The sequence below is a fragment of the Diabrotica undecimpunctata genome, chromosome 7 (genome assembly GCF_040954645.1).
Source record: "Diabrotica undecimpunctata isolate CICGRU chromosome 7, icDiaUnde3, whole genome shotgun sequence".
Classification (NCBI taxonomy): domain Eukaryota; kingdom Metazoa; phylum Arthropoda; class Insecta; order Coleoptera; family Chrysomelidae; genus Diabrotica; species Diabrotica undecimpunctata.
In genome coordinates, this window is record NC_092809.1 from 136304540 (window position 1) to 136325053 (window position 20514).

At 34.5% G+C, this 20514-nt stretch overlaps 1 protein-coding gene across 1 annotated transcript in view; it reads right to left on the reverse strand.

Annotated features, from left to right (window-relative positions):
* Positions 1–838: 838 nt before the first annotated feature.
* The window catches only part of acj6 (abnormal chemosensory protein 6), a 211192-nt gene continuing 191516 nt past the window's right edge, over positions 839–20514 (reverse strand). The window contains exons 4-6 of the mRNA XM_072539583.1: positions 12787–12952; positions 9353–9538; positions 839–1239 (exon numbers count right to left, since the gene is read on the reverse strand). Of these exons, the coding sequence (XP_072395684.1) occupies positions 839–1239; positions 9353–9538; positions 12787–12952 (753 nt within the window). The remainder of the gene's footprint in view (positions 1240–9352; positions 9539–12786; positions 12953–20514) is intronic.

The window sequence follows — 20514 nt, forward strand, 5'->3', positions numbered from 1 at the left end:
TTCGCGTATACAGAGCAATTGTAGAACCAATTACCGCATATGGTGCCGAATGTTGGACGATGACAAAGAATGAACGAGATAAAGTAGACGTTGTGGAAATGGATTATCTTAGAAGGTCATGTCGACTATCGAGAATGGAAAGAATCAGGAATGAGGAAATACGAAACCGTACAGGAATTAGAGATACTCTTTCAGATAGAATACAAGGAAGGCAATTACAATGGTATGGTCACGTGATGAGAATGGAGGAGGAGCGGTGGCCAAAGAAAGCCTTAATGTATGTTCTGCCAGAAAGAAGGAAAAGGGGAAGACCACCAAATTCCTGGAGAAGAGAAATTACAAAAACAATGAAATCTAGAGGCTTAGAAGAGGGAGATTGGAGAGATAGGAAAAGATGGAGGCTGAAATGCGGGAAGCGGCAATCGCCGTAGGACCCCCGTTATATGATGATGATGACAATAAAGTAAATAGAATAGGAATATGTCATATTTGATAAACACATAACATATAAGTTATTATTAAGCAAAAAATAATAATTAGTAAAATAATATGGCTCTTTAAAGCATATATGTAATTATTATAAACAAAATAAAACCTTTTTGTTCTTAGTTATTAAAATAGTTATTAAATATATTGAGAATCTGTCTTATTACTTTTTATGATTACACCTTTTATGATAAAGATTGGTGTAATTTTATCTCCACATGCGGTATTTTACACGGGAAGCTCCTTCTTTGCATCATGTGATGCGTTCACGCACAGTTTAGCGCGTTCCATGATGAACATTGTTAATCACACTATATCACTAATTTACAGGAAACCCGAAATTTACTTCCGGTCAGTGTTGCGCCGCAAACTTCATCCTCTTCTGCTTTTGTCGCTGGTTACAGAACCAAACCCTAACGACGTTCTTTTTCAAGTCTAATTTCTCGGCGATCGCGGCGATTTTTTCGCCAGACGGACGCGGTTGCACTGCGAAATACGCCTCTAAACTGCGTTTTTCTGGCGCCGCGATTGAAGTCCTTTTACGCTTTTTTTCGCCGGCCGGAAGGACACTAGGAGCGTCCGGATCACGTCTTTTGTTTTTGGCCTGCGCTTCGGCTTCCTCCAGCCATGCTTGGAGGATTGGCTTGAGCGCTATCATGTTGTTGTGGGAGAGAGTTAGAGATTCGAACCTGCAGATCGTCGACTGGGAGAGGGCTCCTACTCCTGGAAGTTTTAGATTTGCCAAGGCTTTACCTGCAACGATTAAGGTTTATGAGTCGACTAGTTTGGATACACCGGTCATTATTATATTCATAATCATAAGTTGAAATATCCACGCAATGGTATATTTTAAATTCTGATTGTAAATGTTTTAACATAAATAAAATATAATACAATTTAATGAAGTAAACGAATATCCCACAAGCAATATTTTTAATTTTTGCTAAATTTAATTTTTTTCTTTAATACTTAGTAATACTTCTTCGACATAAAATAGGGAATGGCTTTGTAACAATTAGAAAACTTTCTTAAAGAATATGAACATCATAATAATGAGGGGTAAATGGGCCAATATAACTATTAACTATATCCTTAGTTTATATGTCAACGTAGTATGCTTCAGAGGATGATAAAGATACATTCATTGACTCCCTACATTAATAACTATACGTAAAAGTTTCTAATCAATCAAAATAATATGAGGCAATTTAAATGCCTTAAATAAAAATAGGCAAAAAAGAGTATGTAATACTAGTGGCAAGTGATTACCTTTAATCGATTTTCCGACAGGTTGACCTGGATATCAAAAGCATCTAATTTGCCAGAAAAAATATCGTTACAGCTACATGAAAATCAAACTATAGAATATTAAATAATAAAATAAAATATGCATTGATTAATGGAAGGCATACTAGTATAATAGGCTTAAGAAGTCTGGAAAGGCTACATAATGATACCATTTTTTTATGAAAGTCAAGGTCAGAATCCCAATATTAACACAAAAAATAGATGAGCAGATGAAAATCGAATGACTTGCTGCTCATCATTTATAAATGTAGCGAAATTAGAATTAGATAAGAAAGGAAGAGCTAAGAAACATCCCGCAAAAAATAATTTCTATTATAAAGTCACTATATACTGATGCGAAATGCAGCGTGACACACAATGGGATCAACAGTGACGAATTCGACGTACTTACTGGAGTTAGACAGGGATGCGTGCTTTCTCCGTTTCTTTTTAACATAGCTATAGACTATGTTCTCTCCAAACTAGACTCCGACACAAGAGGGATACAATGGACGTTAACCACACGCCTAAGCGATCTAGAATACGCGGACGATATCTGCCTATTAGGTCAAAGGTTCCAAGATCTGGCTTACCAACTGGAAACACTTTCCACTGAAGCCAATAAAATAGGTTTGAAAATCAATATTAGTAAAACCAAGTCCATGAGAATAAATGCAAGGAACAACACGCTATTTACTATCGACAATATGCAGATTGAAAATGTGGAAAACTTTACGTATCTTGGAAGTGTCATAACAGAAAACGGAAGTAGAGAAGACGATATTCGTATGAGGATACGAGAAGCCCAACAAGCTTTCAGTACGCTCAACCCTGTTTGGAGATCTGACGAGTATACTATAAGGACAAAGATCCGAATATTCCGATCAAATGTCATGTCTGTTCTACTCTACGGATGTGAAACCTGGAAAATGACAAACACCCTCATAGACAAACTGCAGGTCTTTGTTAACAAACGTCTACGAAGAATTGTTCGTATATTCTGCCCTAACACCATCAGAAACGAAGATCTGCTACACCTGACCGAACAAAAGAGGGTACAAAATGAAATTAGGTCCAGAAAGTGGGGTTGGATCGGTCACACACTCCGAAAAATAGTTCCAGTATCGCAAAGACTGCCCTAGAGTGGAATCCCCAAGGGAAAGGAAAAAGAGGTCGCCCAGTACAAACTTGGAGAAGATCCATCATGGACGAGATAAGAGGCCAAGGAAAGTCTTGGAATGAGGTGAAGGCCTTAGCACAAAATAGAACCCGATGGCGCATTTTCACTGAAGCTCTATGCTCCACTTAGGATTTCAAGAACCTTATATATATATATATATATATATATATATATATATATATATATATATATATATATATATATATAAGAAAGGAAGAGAATACCAACTGAAAATAAGAAATAAATTTAAGTCATTGGAAATGAATGGAAATGGAAGAGAAAATATAGATCATAAATGTTATTCCATAAAAATAACTAACCAAATATAACCAAAAATAACTAACCTAAATAATTTCTCATTAGATATGAATGCATTAAGTAAGAGAATGACTTTTTAAATTGAGTGAGAGCATTGAAACGATAAAAATTGAATGATCATAGAAAGATAATGATAGAACAGGCTAGGAATATGTACAATAACTGGAAGCAAATGATCTATAACCGAAAACTAAGATTAGGTCATGGACACAACACATTAAGAATTGAACAGTATTAAACAACATAAATAGAGAGTTGAAAGTTATAATACCGGTAAGGAAAAGAACGCGAAGAACGAAGAAAATAACCTGCTACGATTAATAATTGAAGGGCAGATAGAGGGTCGACGAGGAGTAGACAGAAGAGCCATGTCATAGCTTCCCAGTATGAGAGCTTGGAACTGCATAAATCGTCAACAATTACTAAGTTGAGTAGAATAGAGAACATTTTGATGTTGTGAGCGCAAACCTCCAGTAATGGAATGCACCAGAAGAAGAAGCAATTAAAGCACCAAAAATAAAATGATAATAGTGTAAAAATAATATAGAATCTTGTTTAATATAATAGAAGGGGTAAATATAATGCTGAACCAGGTTGTAATATATTGTATACAGAAATCTATGGTAATTTTTATGCCATAACTACAAAAAAGAGAGTGTTAGAATAAAAAGTTAAAGCTACAACAAAAAACCTAACAATCTTTATTCTCCTTTAGTGGATAAAGAACAAAAAATAAATTATAACAAAAAAAATAATGAATTAGCAAACGAAAGAGAAAATAAAAAGTATAAAAGGTAAATTTGGTAACCTAATAATGCCAGGAGAATCGCCGAAATGTGATAAACCAAACGAAAACTGAGGAAAACTAAAAAGTTATTAACAAATTAGTTAGTTAGTAGCCAGAAATTCGGGGTCGAGGTAACTAAGAACAATATAAACAACAGTGTTAAAAAAATTAAATCACGGAATAAAACAATAAAAGCCAGGCTATAAAAAAGATATAGAAAGAGGTAAGTTAAATAGGCGTGTGACGAAGAGGGGAGAAAAATATTGGCGGTAGACTTTAAAGCAAGTATCGATCGGCTTTGCTCTAAACTGAGGTCACTGAGGTCAGAAAAAACACTAATTAGTTTTCTTTTATACAACTAAGGGGAAAGCTTGTTAAATACTATCCTAAAAACTTGCTACTGAAATCTTACAGTAAATAATAAATCAGAGGATAAGTTTAACAGATGAACAACAGGGATTTCATACTGTAAGATCGTGTACAGATACAATATTCGTCGTAAAGCAAATTCTTGAGAAATCACTAGAGTAAAATAGACCAGCATTTATGTGTCTGATTGACTTCAAGAAAGCATTTCACCGTGCAAGACTCAAAGATGTAATCCATCTTCTGTTCTAGTAGAAAAGTTCCTCTAGATATCATAAAAAAAACTATTGAAAACATCTGTCAAATCAACAAAATGAAGGACAAAATAGATAAGCAACTTACAGAAGCTATACACGTATTAAGCGGAATAAGATAGGAGGATTCATGCTCTTCAATTTAATCATGGATGGAATCATTAAAAGTGTCAATAAAAGAAGAGGATACAGAATGTAAACAATGAAGTTAAAAGTTACTTTGTTCCGCAGATGAAGCAATATTAATAGCATAAGATGAAAATAGTCTGCAAAGACTAGTCCACAGATTTAACATAAGAGCAAAAGAATTTCAATCTCAACTCAGAAAACTAAAACAATAGTAATCAGCAAAGAACCAATCAGATGTAAAATAGAAATTGATGACATCAGTAATAAATAAGTACTGGAAATAAAATACCTTGGAATTACGCTGTCCAACTATGGAGACCTAGACAAAAAAGTGAGAGATCAAGTACAAAAAGCAAGTAGAATAGCGAAACCGACATATTAATATTGAGACGAAGTTTGGAATTTATAAAGCCAGTGTAAGACCAATAATGACACATGCATCAGAAAGAAGACTCGACACAGCTACAACACAAAGACTACCGGAAATGGCATTAGGCATGAGATACGCTGAGACATCGAAAGAGTAGTGGAGATATTAGAAGAAAATGTAACGGATAGTGTATAAACGAATGGACACTAAAGACCAAAAAGGAATAAGATTACCTCATAAGCAGATTGGGGGAGACCCTTGTGGTCAAAATAGTAGGAGATAAATCCTCAATCGGTAGAAGTATAGGACGACCGCGCAAAAGATGGCGTAAAACTTTCCATAGATGTATTAAGCCGCCAATAAACAAGCAGAATTGCTTATAAAATGAAAAAAGAAAAATAAAAAGAAGAGAAGAAATCTACAGAAACAAAAGACAGTTTTTTTTTTCTTTAGATCCGCGCCGAAATTTGAACTTTGTCATGTTTACAATTTCCTAAAATATTTCTTTTTTGGCTGCTACGTGAAATAATTATTCCACAGTGTGACCATACCACTGTCTAATATTACGCAACCATGAAAGCTTCTTGCAGTCTATACATATTTTTCTTTTCACTTAGGTCCTCTTACTATGTAGCCGAGGTATTCGGCTTGTCTTGTCTGTATAATTTTTAAGAGAACTCGTATTTAATGTAGTTGTGTGCGAGTCCGTTTTGTTTATTATTTTGGTGTTTAATGTTCATATCTCACAACCACATATTAAACTACATCAGATATCAGAAAGATCAAGACCCTCTCACTAATATATACAGATAGGTTTGTGTTGCTTGGGACTGGTTTTCATGTCATGAATATCTTCCGTAATATTTTCTCAGCCTATTCTGAGTTACTTTCTACAAGAAGAAGCTTCATTTTTATTCTTCTTTATATGTAGACATGACTGTCTGTTTTCCAATATTCCTCCAGTGAGTTGTCGTTTCATCATTTTCATAGTCGTCCTACCGATCGTCTTCTACCTCTCTGTCGTCTACCTCTACCTCTGTGTCAGGTCGTGTTTCTGCCGCATATCTCATTAATGGTCTGATGACTATTTTGTAAACTCTGCCTTTGATTTCTTTCTTGATATTTTTATTTCTCCATATTATTTCAATCAGTTAACCTGCGGATCTGTTTGCTCTATTTACTTGATCTTCTACTTTTGTTTCGAGCTTTCCGTAGTTAGATAATGTGATGCCTAGATATTTAAACTCCACCACTTGTTCTATTATCTGACCTTTCATCTCCAATTTACATCTTAGTAAATTTTAACATTTTTTAAAATTAACATATTAAATTTTCTGGCGTTCTGACATTATAAATCATGTTCACTTTGAGAAAGTAGTATTGCGTAGTCCGCATAGCAGATTATTTTAAGTTGTTTTTTTGCCATTTCGTATCCTTTCTTACTTCTTACTTTTTTTATTATTTACGATCCATGATCGGCTTGAACAGTAGAGGACTCAGGGAATCTCCCATTCTTATCCCGTGGATAGCTTCAATAGGGTCAATTAGTTCTTCTTCTACTTTTACTTTTATTGCGTTGTTTTGGTAGATATTTTTGGTCTTTTTAATTGTTCTTTCAGGTATCTCTCTTGCGTACAATAAGTGGATAACGTCCTTTAATTTGACCCGGTCAAATGCCTTCTTAAAGTCCACGAAACATAAAACCTTGATCTTCTTCTGCTAGTATTATAATTTCATTCAGTTTATTTGTTATCACTGTGGTTGTTAATTTTAATGTTGTGTTTAATAAATTAATTCCTCTGTAATTTTCCAGGTCCAATTTGTCTCCCTTTTTGAAGGGAGGCATTAGGATGCTTTATCTCCATTTTTGAAGAATTCGGTTTTGTTCTATTATTTTTTGGATTAGTTTTAGTAGTTGTTTGGTCAGATATGGCCCTTCATACTTTAAGAGCTCGTTTGGTATTCTGTCCTCTACTGGTGATTTTCTGGTTTTTAATATCTTTATTGCTTTCTTTGTATTTTGCGTTTGGCGTCACCTCCGGTGTCGGTGGTTTATTATCGTCACCTTTAGCAAATAGGGATCGAAATTCTGACTCGTTTATAGTGTTTGTATGCCTGTTTTATTTGTTGTGATCTGTATTGTAAAAAGGCTTTTTTCTTTTCTTCACATTTTGTCTTCGCTTCCTTTCTAAACCATGAGGTTTCCTTTTTTGATATTTTAGTATTTGTTACTTTCCTCTCTCCAAGAGATTCTGTTGCTACGGTAATTATGTATTTTTGAGTTTTTTGAGCTTTCCTCAATGTTATCGTTTTCTAATATTTCATTCCCAGTTATCTTCTCTGATATTCTTTTCTTGTATAAGTATTTCGTGGACTCCGTATTTAGTCCTTCGACTTTAATTTTTGTTTGTGTTGGCGCCATTTTTTTAGGTGTGACGTATTTCATGATGATTCTTATTTTACATAATACCAGGCTTGGTCGCTTCCTACATTTGCTGAGTTGAGGCATCTTAGGTCGATTATTTTTTATAAATGTTATTTTTTACTGCCTTATAAAAGTTATGATGTTTTGTTACTGCCAGGAATAGGTTGACTTCGGATCTTTTCCTGTTTTATAAGATGTGAAAGTTAGAATTTTTTAGGGCGTCCCATAATGTTAAATATACGATTGTCAGATAAAAAGAGGAACGACTCGGTAAGATCCAAAACAAAAGTCGAGGACATAGCAACAAAAATTACCAAAATTAAATGGAGCTTCGCGGGCCACACTGCTAGACAAAAGGACCAACGTTGGAATACTACAATACAAAATTGGAGACCTTACGAAAGTAAACGACCAAGAGGAAGACCACAGATGAGATGGATTGATGATATTAAAAGAATAGTCGGAAGAAATTGGAAATATGTTGCTCAGGATAGAGACCGATGGAGGGAGTTGGGAGAGGCCTATGTTCAAACATGGACGACAGAAGAAGAAGAGAATGAGAAGACTAAGAAGAAGAAGAAGAGAATATTGTGACCGAAGTATTTCAGTTTGCGTCTGTTTATTATATTAACCAGTTGTGTCGACAACAACAAACAACATCTTTAGTACTCATCTGTATGACAACACTTCTACTTCTTCTCCATATAGCAGTAATGAGAAGATATAAAATTGTGTTATTCTAACTAAAAGGTCGATACTAAGATTGTGACTACAAACGACTTTTCTCATTTTTACAAAAATTACTCGGGCTCGCTCTGTTCAGCTTTTAATTTATCCGGTTTCATGTCAGCTAGCACTAATATTAAGGGGTTGTTATATGTCCAATATTCCAAAAAGGTTAAAGAACACCCTACAGTAATGATAGAGGTATTTAGCTCTTGGATGCAGAGTACGTAAGTTTTAACCATAATTTTAAAAAATAGCTAGATGAATATAAATAATAGATTAGATCTATTTAGCAAGTACGTGATACGACAATACAAGGAAGCGAAGTAGCGACAATTTCAACGCTTAAACTTAATAACGGAGCAAATAAATATTATTAAATATAATCATAAATAGGGTTTGTTTATGATTAATTGCGGAATTATTAAGAAGGGAGTTTAACTGTCACGATACAATTAAATTTGCCCAAATATAACAACTACAAAAATTAATATAAAGGCACTTCCTATTTTCCAAACAGAAACTTTAATTAAATGGCATTTAAAATAATTCTATAATTGCATTATTAAACTTACAAGCCGCTAAATTTTTTTACAGGGAGAGAGAGAGAGAATGTGCTTGCAATTGTGCAAAATTTAAACAATGTTTGTAGAAAAAACCTAATATAGAACAGCTATATATTTAAGTTACAAAAATGAGAGGAACATTTAAAACAATTAAGAATCATATAAAAAGAAGAAATAGAACAATTAAAGCACACTGTACAAACATAAATATAAAAAACTTTTACAAAGAAGCTATTACAAGTTGTTGTCCACAAAGATCAATCTGAGAGCAGACAAGAACATTCAAACTCAAAGAGTCATTCAAACATAGTATTTTATTTGTTTATGATAAAAAAAATAACAAGAAAAACATTTTATTAATATTTATATCCCCAATGAACGTTTTTATTTATTTGTGATGTCAACTTATGATTCATAATAATAAAAACAATTGAATCCGAACTTGCCTTGTAACTTACCTACGTCGGCCTGAGTGACCCCCAGCTTGATCCTCCTCTGTTTAAACCTCTCGGCGAAGGCTTCCAATTCTCTGGGGTCTGTGTCGGCATCGGGATGGAGTCCAGCGACTGCCGCGGCAGCAGCTGCCGCTGCCATCGCAGGGTGATGTGCTCCAGGGTGACCGCCGTGATGGCCTGGATGATGGCCTGGAACAAAAACAAGCAAATTAAATTAAGAAAAGACAAATGTATGGCATGAAATTATATATTTGTTAAAAAAAATACATCCAAAAAACTACAGAGCCAGTGCTTTTTATAATCAGTTCTAACGCCTGTATACTGAAGAAAAGATAAATGGAATGACAAAATCAATTATAAACTGTTTAAGATAATCAGACTCTTTCTAATTAAAATTAGTTAGGTCAAGTAAAGAAGGGAAGAAATAAAGAATGATTTAATGTCGACTGCAACAAAAGCCTTAATAAACTAAACGAGGCAAGACTAAAATATATGGACAAACCAAGTGACGAAAATAAAAATGAATATAGAGCAAAGAGAAGGCGGCATGCAAAAAAAGTATGTAGGAGGAAGTAAAGGAAGCATATAGAAAAATAGCTCCAAGAAAATTAAATTAATAAAAATGTGAGAAACTTCTACCAGGAGGCAAAAAGGAGCAGTGATCAAGACGAAAGAAAACAGAATTACGACAAGAGTAAAGAAGGGAATAGGAGAAAAGCAGGGGAAGTTAGATGGCAAGAGCATTTCAAAGAGCTGCTTCATCAAGAACCGGATGAAAATGACAAGCAAGTGGAAATGATAGGGAAAGTCAACGACACGTCGGAAACAATAGACCCCCACCGTAAAAGAAATAAGAGAAATCGTATATACCATAAAAAAACAATAAAAATTTAGGCCGCAGTAGTATTCCTGCAGAACTAATTAAGCATGAGAGAGAAGCACTTATAATGCAGATATACAGCTTGCTGACGAAAATCTGGGGGCGAGAAGTATGGAGAGAGGCAATAGTATATCATATTCGCAAGAAGGGAGATAAAGCAGCATGCGCAAACTACAGGGATATCACTTTTCTGGAGGTAACATATAAGGTACTTAGCAGAGTCATAGAAACTAGACTGGAAAGATACTTAAACGAGCAGGTTGGTGAATACCAGGGAGGATTCAAAAAGGACAGATCCATTATAGATTAAATATTCGTTTTAAAAATGATTCAGGGTAGTACGTACGAGAAACAGTTAAAGCTAAACCTAATCTTTATATATTTCAAACAAGCTAACGATTGTGTAATAAGAAGGCGTCTGTTCCATGCCCTAAGAGTACTTGGAATTTCGAAAAACATGATCTTCTTCTTATTGTGCCGTCTTCTAACGAAGCTTGGCGATCACTTCTTTAAACGCTTCCCGACCTTTTGCAACGTAAAATATTTATTCAACACTGAGGTTAGTCCAATCTCTAATATTCTTTAGCCAAGATTTTTTCTTTCTTCCCAAGTCTTTTCTTTCATCTACTCTTTCTTGCATGATGACGTGTAGAATAGAAGAGAGTATTTATCGTTTCGAAGTATGTGGCCCAGATACGATGTTTTTCCTATTTTAATTGTATTTATAAACTTTCTGCCATGTCCAATTCGTCTTTACACTTATTAGTTTAAGACTTTTGCAATCCAAGCAAGGGGTGATCAGATGAGTAAAAATTATTTTAATGAAAACCGACAATAGAGTAAGGAGAGAAGGAAGCTTAACAGAGAACTTTGAAGGAAGAATGGGACTAAAGCAGGGAGATCCGCTGTCTACAATACTTTTTAATTTCTTGCTGTAGGCAATAATGGGAAAGAATGGAATACAACTAAAAGGTATGATTTATGGCAACAGAAGCCAGGACGTCACCTTTGCAAATGTAGTAATAATGGCAAGAACCAAAGGAGAATTGCTGAGGATTTTCAAACTCTTTGAAGCAAATGCTAAACAGTATGGACTAATTAGTAATGAGCAAAAAACAAAATATATTATTGCGAAAGTTCCGTAAAAATATAAACATATATTTTTGACAGTTAGTAACAGTAGTAGTATTTGAGTTTTTGAAGTTTATAGTTGTCATTGAGTTATTCTATACAGGTATTGTAATATTGTTGGTATTCCGAATAAAGTTGATTTCAAAGAAGTATAGAAATATGAAAATCGGACAGACCACATAAGAAGACACACAACTGAAGATATACCACAACCTCATAGGTAAAGATAGTAGTAACCTCAACAAGTAAAGAGAAAAAAAGCCGTGAAATTAAGAAGCAGATTTCTAGAGAAAGGGAAGACGGTCAAAGCTCTACACAAACTACTAAGCACAAAAAACATCTCCAGAGAGGCAAAATTGAGACTATACCGAACAGTGATCTAACTCACGATCCTTTACAGAAGCGAAACAAGGGTTATGAACAGAAATCAAAAAATATGCTAAGTATCTGGGAACTAAGTATTTTAAGAAAGATATTCGGGGGAGTTAAAGAATGTGACGACGTTTGTATAAGACGAACAAATGCAGAGATCGAAGAGCTGTATGGGAAACCAGAAATGAGTTAGATCAGGACAAAGAGACTTAGATGGTTAGGCCATCTTGCGAGAATGGCAGATGGATGGTGGGCAAGAGACATGCTGCTGAGAGGGGAAGAAAAGAAAAGTAGAGGACGACCACTAAAAAAGTGGCTAGATGCGTCACTATTTTTAAAAACACCTTATTGCTTCATAATTAATCAAAATATAATTCAAATCAACATTATATTATCCTTATGAAGATATGGACTTCCACTAAACATTAAGAAAACAAAATTTATGATGATCTATAACAAGGAACAGCAATTTGGACGAATCAGTGTAAACGGTCAACGAATAGAAAGGATCAAAAATACATTTACCTTGGTAAGAAGTCAATGAAAATTGCGACTATTGCTTAGAAATCAAATATAAGATAGAGAAAACAAGATCTGCATTTCAAAAAATGGCTATGCTATTCAAGTGTCATGATTTATCAATACCCTTAAAAATCATACTACGATGTTATATATGTCCTATACTGTTGTACGGAGTTGAGTCGTGGACTCCCACAGACGCTACCTGCAAGAAAATTGAGGCTTTAGAAATGAGGCTCTGTCGTCCAATCCTAAAGATTTCTTGTATCGATTATTAAGAATACACAAATAAAAAGAACTGTTAACTACAACAAAAACAGTCAAAATCAAATACCTCGGTCACATCGTAAGGAACAACGAAAGATGTGGATATCTGCAACTAATTTGACAGAGAAAAGTAGAAGGAAAACACAACAACCACAAATCTTTTTAGGGCAGCAGTGTGCGAATTACAGCTTCCCATGATGGTCGCCAACATCCCAAATGGATAGACACTACAAGAAGATTCTATCTATAATTTCATTATCTCACTTACCTGGAGCACTGTGACCTGATAATGGTCCTCCGTGGTGATGATGATTCATAACATGATTCATTCCATAGGAATGCATATGCGTTGGAGTTTCAGACATGGGTGTTAATGTGGTCATAGACGAAGACGATATAGGATCTAACATCTCCAAACCATCCATGTGTCCCATCTGAAATAATAAGTAAAAAAATTCTGTATTGACTATTTAAAAATGTATATCTGTATTATTGTTTAATGTGCCCATTATAAATATGCAAAGTAAAACTATATTAAAATACCGAAATATTTTGTATAGGAACGTTTTATATACAAAGACAATTTTACTTCGTGAAAAATCGTTAGGTTTGAAAATGGTTTTACTAGTTGGCCAATTTATCACTGAAAATAACTTAAAAACTTAAGAAAAGAAAGAAAAAAATTAAGAAGCTTAAATTGGAAAACAGTTTTCATACTATAAGGAATTTGGATAAATCGATTTTTTGGAATGATTTATCTAAAACTAAAATATTCAGTGCGAAAAATAAGCCGTGCACTAAAACAAGAAAAGATTTTTCTTCTTCTTCTTCTTCTAATGGCGCTACAACCCTTTGTGAGTCTTGGCCTGCTTAACAATGTTCTTCCATACTTTCCTTCACCACTGCCCGGTGTTCATGGTTTTAAGATCCCTCTCTACGTCGTCTATCCATCTTTTACGGGGCCTTCCTCTTGTTCTGTTTCCTTGGGGCTTCGATCTCTAAACTACTTTTACAGCTCGGTTATCTGGCATTCTTTCTAGGTGACCAAGCCAAGGGGTTCAAAGGAGTAGTAAGGCGCAATACAAGATGTGGCTTCCAGATAACATCTCTAGCCTCTTCTACTCAATTCCTATCCTCACCTCCAAGAAGTGTGATCTTGATCACACGGGTGAACCCCGGTAAACCTGGGCAACCCTATTGGAGATTGGGTAACCAACCCCAATGAAAGGTAGGGTCAGGGCGAACGAGGAAGTGAGAAAGCATAGCTTGTTCAGAAGCTATAGCCAGCAGCCCTGGCACTGGACTCGGGTGCAATAGGCCGATAACCTGTTCACCTTAAACTCAGCTATCACGAATGCTACGAACAATGAACTAACCGGACGGACAAGAAAAGATTAGGTTTCTATAAAAGCATCTGTTTTAGGTCAAAAAGTTACACTCATAATTTTCAAGGAAAACAATATTTGTCATCGGTGATATGCTGCAGAAAATACTGATTTTCCAAACTTTACATCTCAAAACAGATGAATGTAAACAACCGTCTTACTTTTACTAAAAGAAAATAGATTTCGATACATTTTAAATCTCTCTCTCTCTCTCTTTTGTCGTTCTACCATTGCTGAGGATCGTGATTTCTGTCAATATTCCTAACAAGTTTTCTCCATTAATCTTTATTTTCAGCTGCTCTGGGAGCTTTTTAGAATGAGTTTCTAGTTGAATTCTTAATTTGATCAGATGATCTAGTTGGTGATCGTCCTTTTGATCTTATCTTCAGAACGTTTCCAGAAATAATTAATCTCTTCAAACTATCATCACCTCTGCGAACCACATAACCAAAAAATTGCAGAATACGTTACAGACATATTGTGGATAACCTTTTTTTAATCTCGAGTTACTTTAAAATGGAAACTATGAGCTGTCCAAAGTATGCGCAGTATTCTTCTTAAGCAGCACATCTCAGAGTCATCAATTTTTTGACGCTCACTGCGAAGAGTAAAAGTCTCTGTACCGTATAGAAATATTGAGAATACAAGGGTCTCTTTAGTCTCATCTTGATTATCAGTTATACTAGATCCGAGATAGACAAAACTGTCCACTATTTGGTATTCCTGTAACATGTTGGTCAGTTGAATATTGGGAATCTGTCGATTACCATTATTTTTGTGTTGGCTTTATTGATTTTTAGACCAAATTTATTGCTTTTGTACTCAACTCTTCGCACGAGACTAAACATATTCTGCTTATTTGCTGCTATAAGTGTAGTGTCATCAGCAAATCTTAAATTGGAGATTTTCCTACCAGCCACTGTTACTCCACCGGCCCATCTATTAAAAGCTATCCTCATGACATATTTACCATAAATGTTAAATAAGTCAGGTGACAACACGCATCCTTGTCTAATACCTCTTGGTCTTGATTTGGTTTGAGAACTTCTGATCTAGTCGTACTGTTGCTATATTGGACTGGTAAAGATTTTTATTACGTGTCCCTAGGGGCATTGGTGTGCCGATTTCTATTAAAATGAACCACAGATTTATCCAGCTTACACAATCAAATGCCTATTGGTAGTCAACGAAGTATATAATCATAGGTAGGTACTAGAAATTCCCATGTATCTTTACCCTTTACAAATCCCGTTTGTTCCTGAAGTATTTGGTAATGTAGATAGGTTTTTAATCTTTTTTTGATGATATGCAACAAAAAGGGCACACGGCTTAAACCATGAAAGTCCAAAAAACATGGTTTGTGTGATTTATATTGTCTGTGGTAGGTCTCTGGTATCTCTTTCTTTTGGCTTATAATACATTTACTAAAACCATGGAAGTCACAAGTTATTTGAAGAAAATCAATCGTCGAATATGGCTTAAACATTGGTAGTCACATTGCTGCAACGTTAAAGCAATGAAAGTCCACAAACACGCACTGTCAAAAAGATTAGGTTAGAATTTTTCTATTCATAGTATTGTTTTGTCAATTGCGAGTATGACTGACAATTTTCGTAAATTTTGTTATAATACACAAAATATTACATTAAACTAAATAATATTATGAAGTGCACAAATAGCAAAAAGCAGAAATCCACTGGGCGAATGAGGGACGTGGTGAAAAAGCTTAAATTACAAGGACGTGAGACTGGGGAAAGTTGTGAATGCAAACGCTTTCAGTGTTTCAAAAATACATCCGACGCAGAGCGGCAATCTATTGTGACTGCGTTCAATTTATTGAAAACAAGGTATAAACAAGACAGTTAAGTATCTTTATGGTCTCATAACCACACTTACATACAACGTAGAAGACCGAGAAAACCGGAAGAAACTGCAATATTAAGAACCAAGGCTTACTGCTATAAAATACGAATTGGAGGCGATCATGTACGGGAAATGCCAGTATGCTATAAAGCATTTCTTTCCATGCATGGCATTTCTAGCCAGAGGCTGCAATATTTGCAAAATAGCTTAAAAACGGATGGTACTATTCCTAGAGACAAACGGGGATGTCATTCTAAAAGTAATAAACTTTCATCAGAATGCGTTTCCTTAATGAAGCACCAAATTGAGACTATACAGAGAACATCTGGGCGTAAAGGACATTACAATATAAGAAAACTCTGGGATCACTACATTGAAAAAAATCCAGACAATAAAGTATCATATAAAGCATATAGGAAATACTTTATTGAAAATTTCATTATTTCTTTTGGCTATCCGAGAATGGACACTTGCTCCTCTTGTGATCAATTTTTGGCATAAATTAAATGTATAAATTATACATAAACTAAATACTACATAAACTAAAGGTAGAGAAATTTTATGCAATAAAAAAGAGTGCTAGATTGTGTGCTCGCAAAGATGATACTGTAACTAGTATAACTATGGATTTTCTAAAAAATTTGCATATTCCAAAGATCACAACGAATGATGTTTATTATAAACGACAACTTAACTACTACTTATTCAACATTCATCAACTGTCTGATGCCGATTCATTTTTTTATGTCTATGATGAAACAGTGGGTAAAAAAGGTGCCGATGTTCTGGTTTCACATTTATTTGACTTTATATACAATGAATTGAATTCTCGGAAAAACAAACAATCCCTAAAGACTGGCAGAACAATATCATCGTGCCAATATACAAAAAAGGAGAACATGTAAACTGCGACAACTATAGGGCAATATGTCTGTCATCGGTGTGCTTTAAAATATATACGAAAATAATAGAGAAGAGACTGAGACAAGAAGTAGAAATGGTATTGGGAGAAGAACAAATGGCATTTAGACCAGGAAGACAGACAAATGACAACATATATATCATTAGAAACCTAATAGAAAGAAGCATAGATACGGGGAAAAAACTAGTATTAGCATTCATAGACCTAAGAGCAGCATTTGACACGATAGAAAGACATATTATAGGGAAATGCTTGAGGAAAATTAACGTACCTAATGCATTGATAAAAATTATAGAAAGTACTTACAAAGAGGTAAAAGGAAGGGTACAAATAACAGGGGAAAGATCGGAAGCATTTAATTGGAAGAGAGGTATTACACAAGGAGATAGTCTCAGCCCTTTGCTATTCATAATAGTAATGAACGAATTAATAAGAAACACTAGAGTCAGAACTAATCAACTACAGACAATAATAGGTTACCGCAGATTACAACCGGTAACAATAGAGTCCTTAATGTATGCAGACGACATAGTACTAATAGCAGATTCCGAGAATAAAATGCAGAAACTAATGGATATATGGGTAGAACAAATAGAAGAACTTAAAATGGAGATAAACGAGGAAAAAAGTAAGATAATGATAATCAGCGGCAAAGGAGATAATGAAGATAATCAAATAAAGATAAAATGTAAAAACTCAGAATTGGAAATAGTAACAACTTACGAATACCTGGGAAGTATAATAACTAATGATGGAAAAATAGACTGGGAAATAACAAATAGAGCAAAGAAATCAAACAAGTTATATTATGCGTTAGCCCCAATGATGGGAAAAAGAGAACTTGCACGAGAAATAAGAATAAAAATATATAACACAATAGTGATACCGACTGTGCTCTATGCAAGTGAAAACTGGACAATTCTGGAAAAACATAAGAGCAGGATAAACGCAATGGAGATGAGACATCTAAGAAGGATAGTTGGAAAGACAAAATGGGATAGATTAAGCAACGAGACTATTAGGAGAATGGCCAACCAGGAACCGATAATGAACAAAATAGCAAAGAGACAAATGAACTGGTATGGGCATCTGATGAGGATGCAATCCAATAGAATAACAAGAAAAATTTATGAAGCAAAAAACATCGGAAAAAGAAAAAAAGGCAGACCAAGAAAAAAATGGATACAGCAAGTAGTAGAGGCGGGAAAACTTAAACAAAAATCACTCGAGGAATTGAAAATAATGGCAGGAAACAGAAAAGAATGGAAGAGGTGGGTAAATGGAAATTAAAATAGCTAGCCCAAATCCGACACCCTGTTAGGGTAAAAGGAAGGGGAGAAAGAAAGAAAGAAAGAAAGAATTGAATTCTCAAGTACAAAAGTTGACCATGTTCTGTGACTCATGTGGGGGCCAGAATAAAAATTATACAGTTTTTAGATTTCTTCACTATATGGTCCATGCCTGCCATCGCTTTACAGAAATTATTGTTGTATTTCCTATCCGTGGCCACTCTTATTTAGAGTGTGAACACAATATGGTGGTTTTCATCAATTAAAAAGCAAGGATTGAGTTACCTAGTGAGTGGGCACAGCACATTAGAGTGTCTAGAAAGAAACCTAAACCATTCAATGTCAAGGAATGTACTACAAATAATTTTAAATCTTTGACTGCATTTCTTACTTCCTTTTACAAAAAAAAAAAGTGTCCCTTTGCAAGCAGACCCTTAAGACAGTTGAAAATTGATGTTAATAATGGAAGGTTAATCTTTTACAAAGAAAATTACAATGGCTCATGGTTGTCAAGCACAATTAACAGCCCTCAACAACGGCGGTTGACAAAAAAAAACAATAATGAATTTTCACTACAACAGCAGGCTTACACAGGCAAACTGCCTATTCCTGAGCTGAAGTTCAAAGATATTTAGGCTTTGAAAATATTTTGTTCTCAATCAGCCAAGGACTATTATGATAGTTTACCTCATGCCAACAATGTCAGAGATGATGATAACTAATGGTACTGATAATGTTTACAGACCAATGAAAAGCCTGGACTTTCATTGATTTTACATATGACACACCACCTTTGTTAGTGTTTTTTTATTTTTTCAATAAAATACTTTTAACACAAAATGTTAAACTTTTTATTTTTATCATTATTTAATAATACCTGAAAGTGTAACTGATAAATAAATTAAGATTTATCTTAACCAATTTTACAGATGTAAGTCCCTAAATTTACAATTTAAGTTTTCTCGTAATAATATCAGAAGGACATTCATGGCCTAAGCCGTGTGCCCTTTATATGGTAGTAGTTCCTTTTTTGTGTAGCGAGATATAAATTGAGGTACACGATTTTCCTAAATTTCAAACAACGATAAAGGTAGAACGGATATGTAATCCTCTGTTACCTAGTAATTGTAGTATTTTATCTGATATAATTATTGTAATATTTCACCTGTTTATAATTATTGCGACTTCATTTGTACTTGTTTTATCTGGCCCTGAAAAGTTAGCGACGTTGTCAGAAGTTGGTTTAAAATGCCCTTTTTATAAAATCCAGTAAGTTTCTCAGAGTCCCAGTACCGAAAGATTGTGGTCATGTGGACATATATACATAGATACAATTTTAGCACAGTCCGGGGACAGGTCCGCAATAGATGTATTTTTTTTAATTTATCATAAAATATAAAAGTTCCAAAAAATATTTATAATCCAAATTAAAAACCTTTAAACAATAAACAATGCCTTAAATTATAATACTAAAATTATTAAGTATTATTTTGAAATACATAAAAAATCAGTTTAAAACACTTTAAGAAACCATGTGATTTATACTACATATTACCAAAAATAACCTCTACTAGGTCCGTATAAAAGTTTAGATTATTTTGTTATTATATAAAGATTTTGTTTAATTTTGTTACAAAATAATTGATACATACTCAAACCTAAACAATTATTCAATCTATGTTATTAAGAATAAAGTCTAGTGCGTCATTCCACCCTTTTGTAGGTATGTATTCTGATATATAAGAAACATTTCCCCATGGTGCCGTGTGCTGTCCTCTTTTGGGACAGATGCCTCCTCCCTCGCCGTGTTCTACACGTCAAATGACCACTTTACACCATTGTGAGGCCTAATGATGAAATATGGAGCCTCAGGGACACGTTGAATCATTGGAATTCTGCACTGCGGAGAATATATATACGCTAACCGAACATGCTTATCTATTGTTATGTTGGCAAAATGGCTTTTGGGGTCGGAAGCATGGCGTGTTTCATTTTTATGGTTTTTTTAGTATGTTTAAAGAGCGGGCCTATAAAATATTGACAGTGCCAGAAAACAAAATATCCGTTTTATATCAATGATTTTGCGGATATTTTACGAATATTCTAAATTAAAATAAAGAATGTTCTTATTAAACTAGACTGTAATAATCAAGGAATAAAAATAAATAGACAATGCCTTAATTATCTTTCATATGCTGTTAAATACGTGGGAAGATTCAGTCTTAGCATAATTCCAATCAATAAAATGATCTATGTAGAGAGCTGCATACTCTCTCCCCTATTATGTAACGTCTATTCGGAACACGTCATGAGCCAGGCCTTAGAGAATATCGAAGAGGTTATTCTCATAAATGGTGAGCGCCTAAATAACATCAAATACAGACATTTGCAGACAGTTTAGAAGGTTTACAGACACTAGTAACGTAATTGTGGAGAATCAGTCAAGAATACGGGCTTGATTTTAACATCAAGGAAACAAAGTACATGGTCATCAGTAAGAAGCATATTCCACCTAGTCAATTACTGGTAGATCAGCA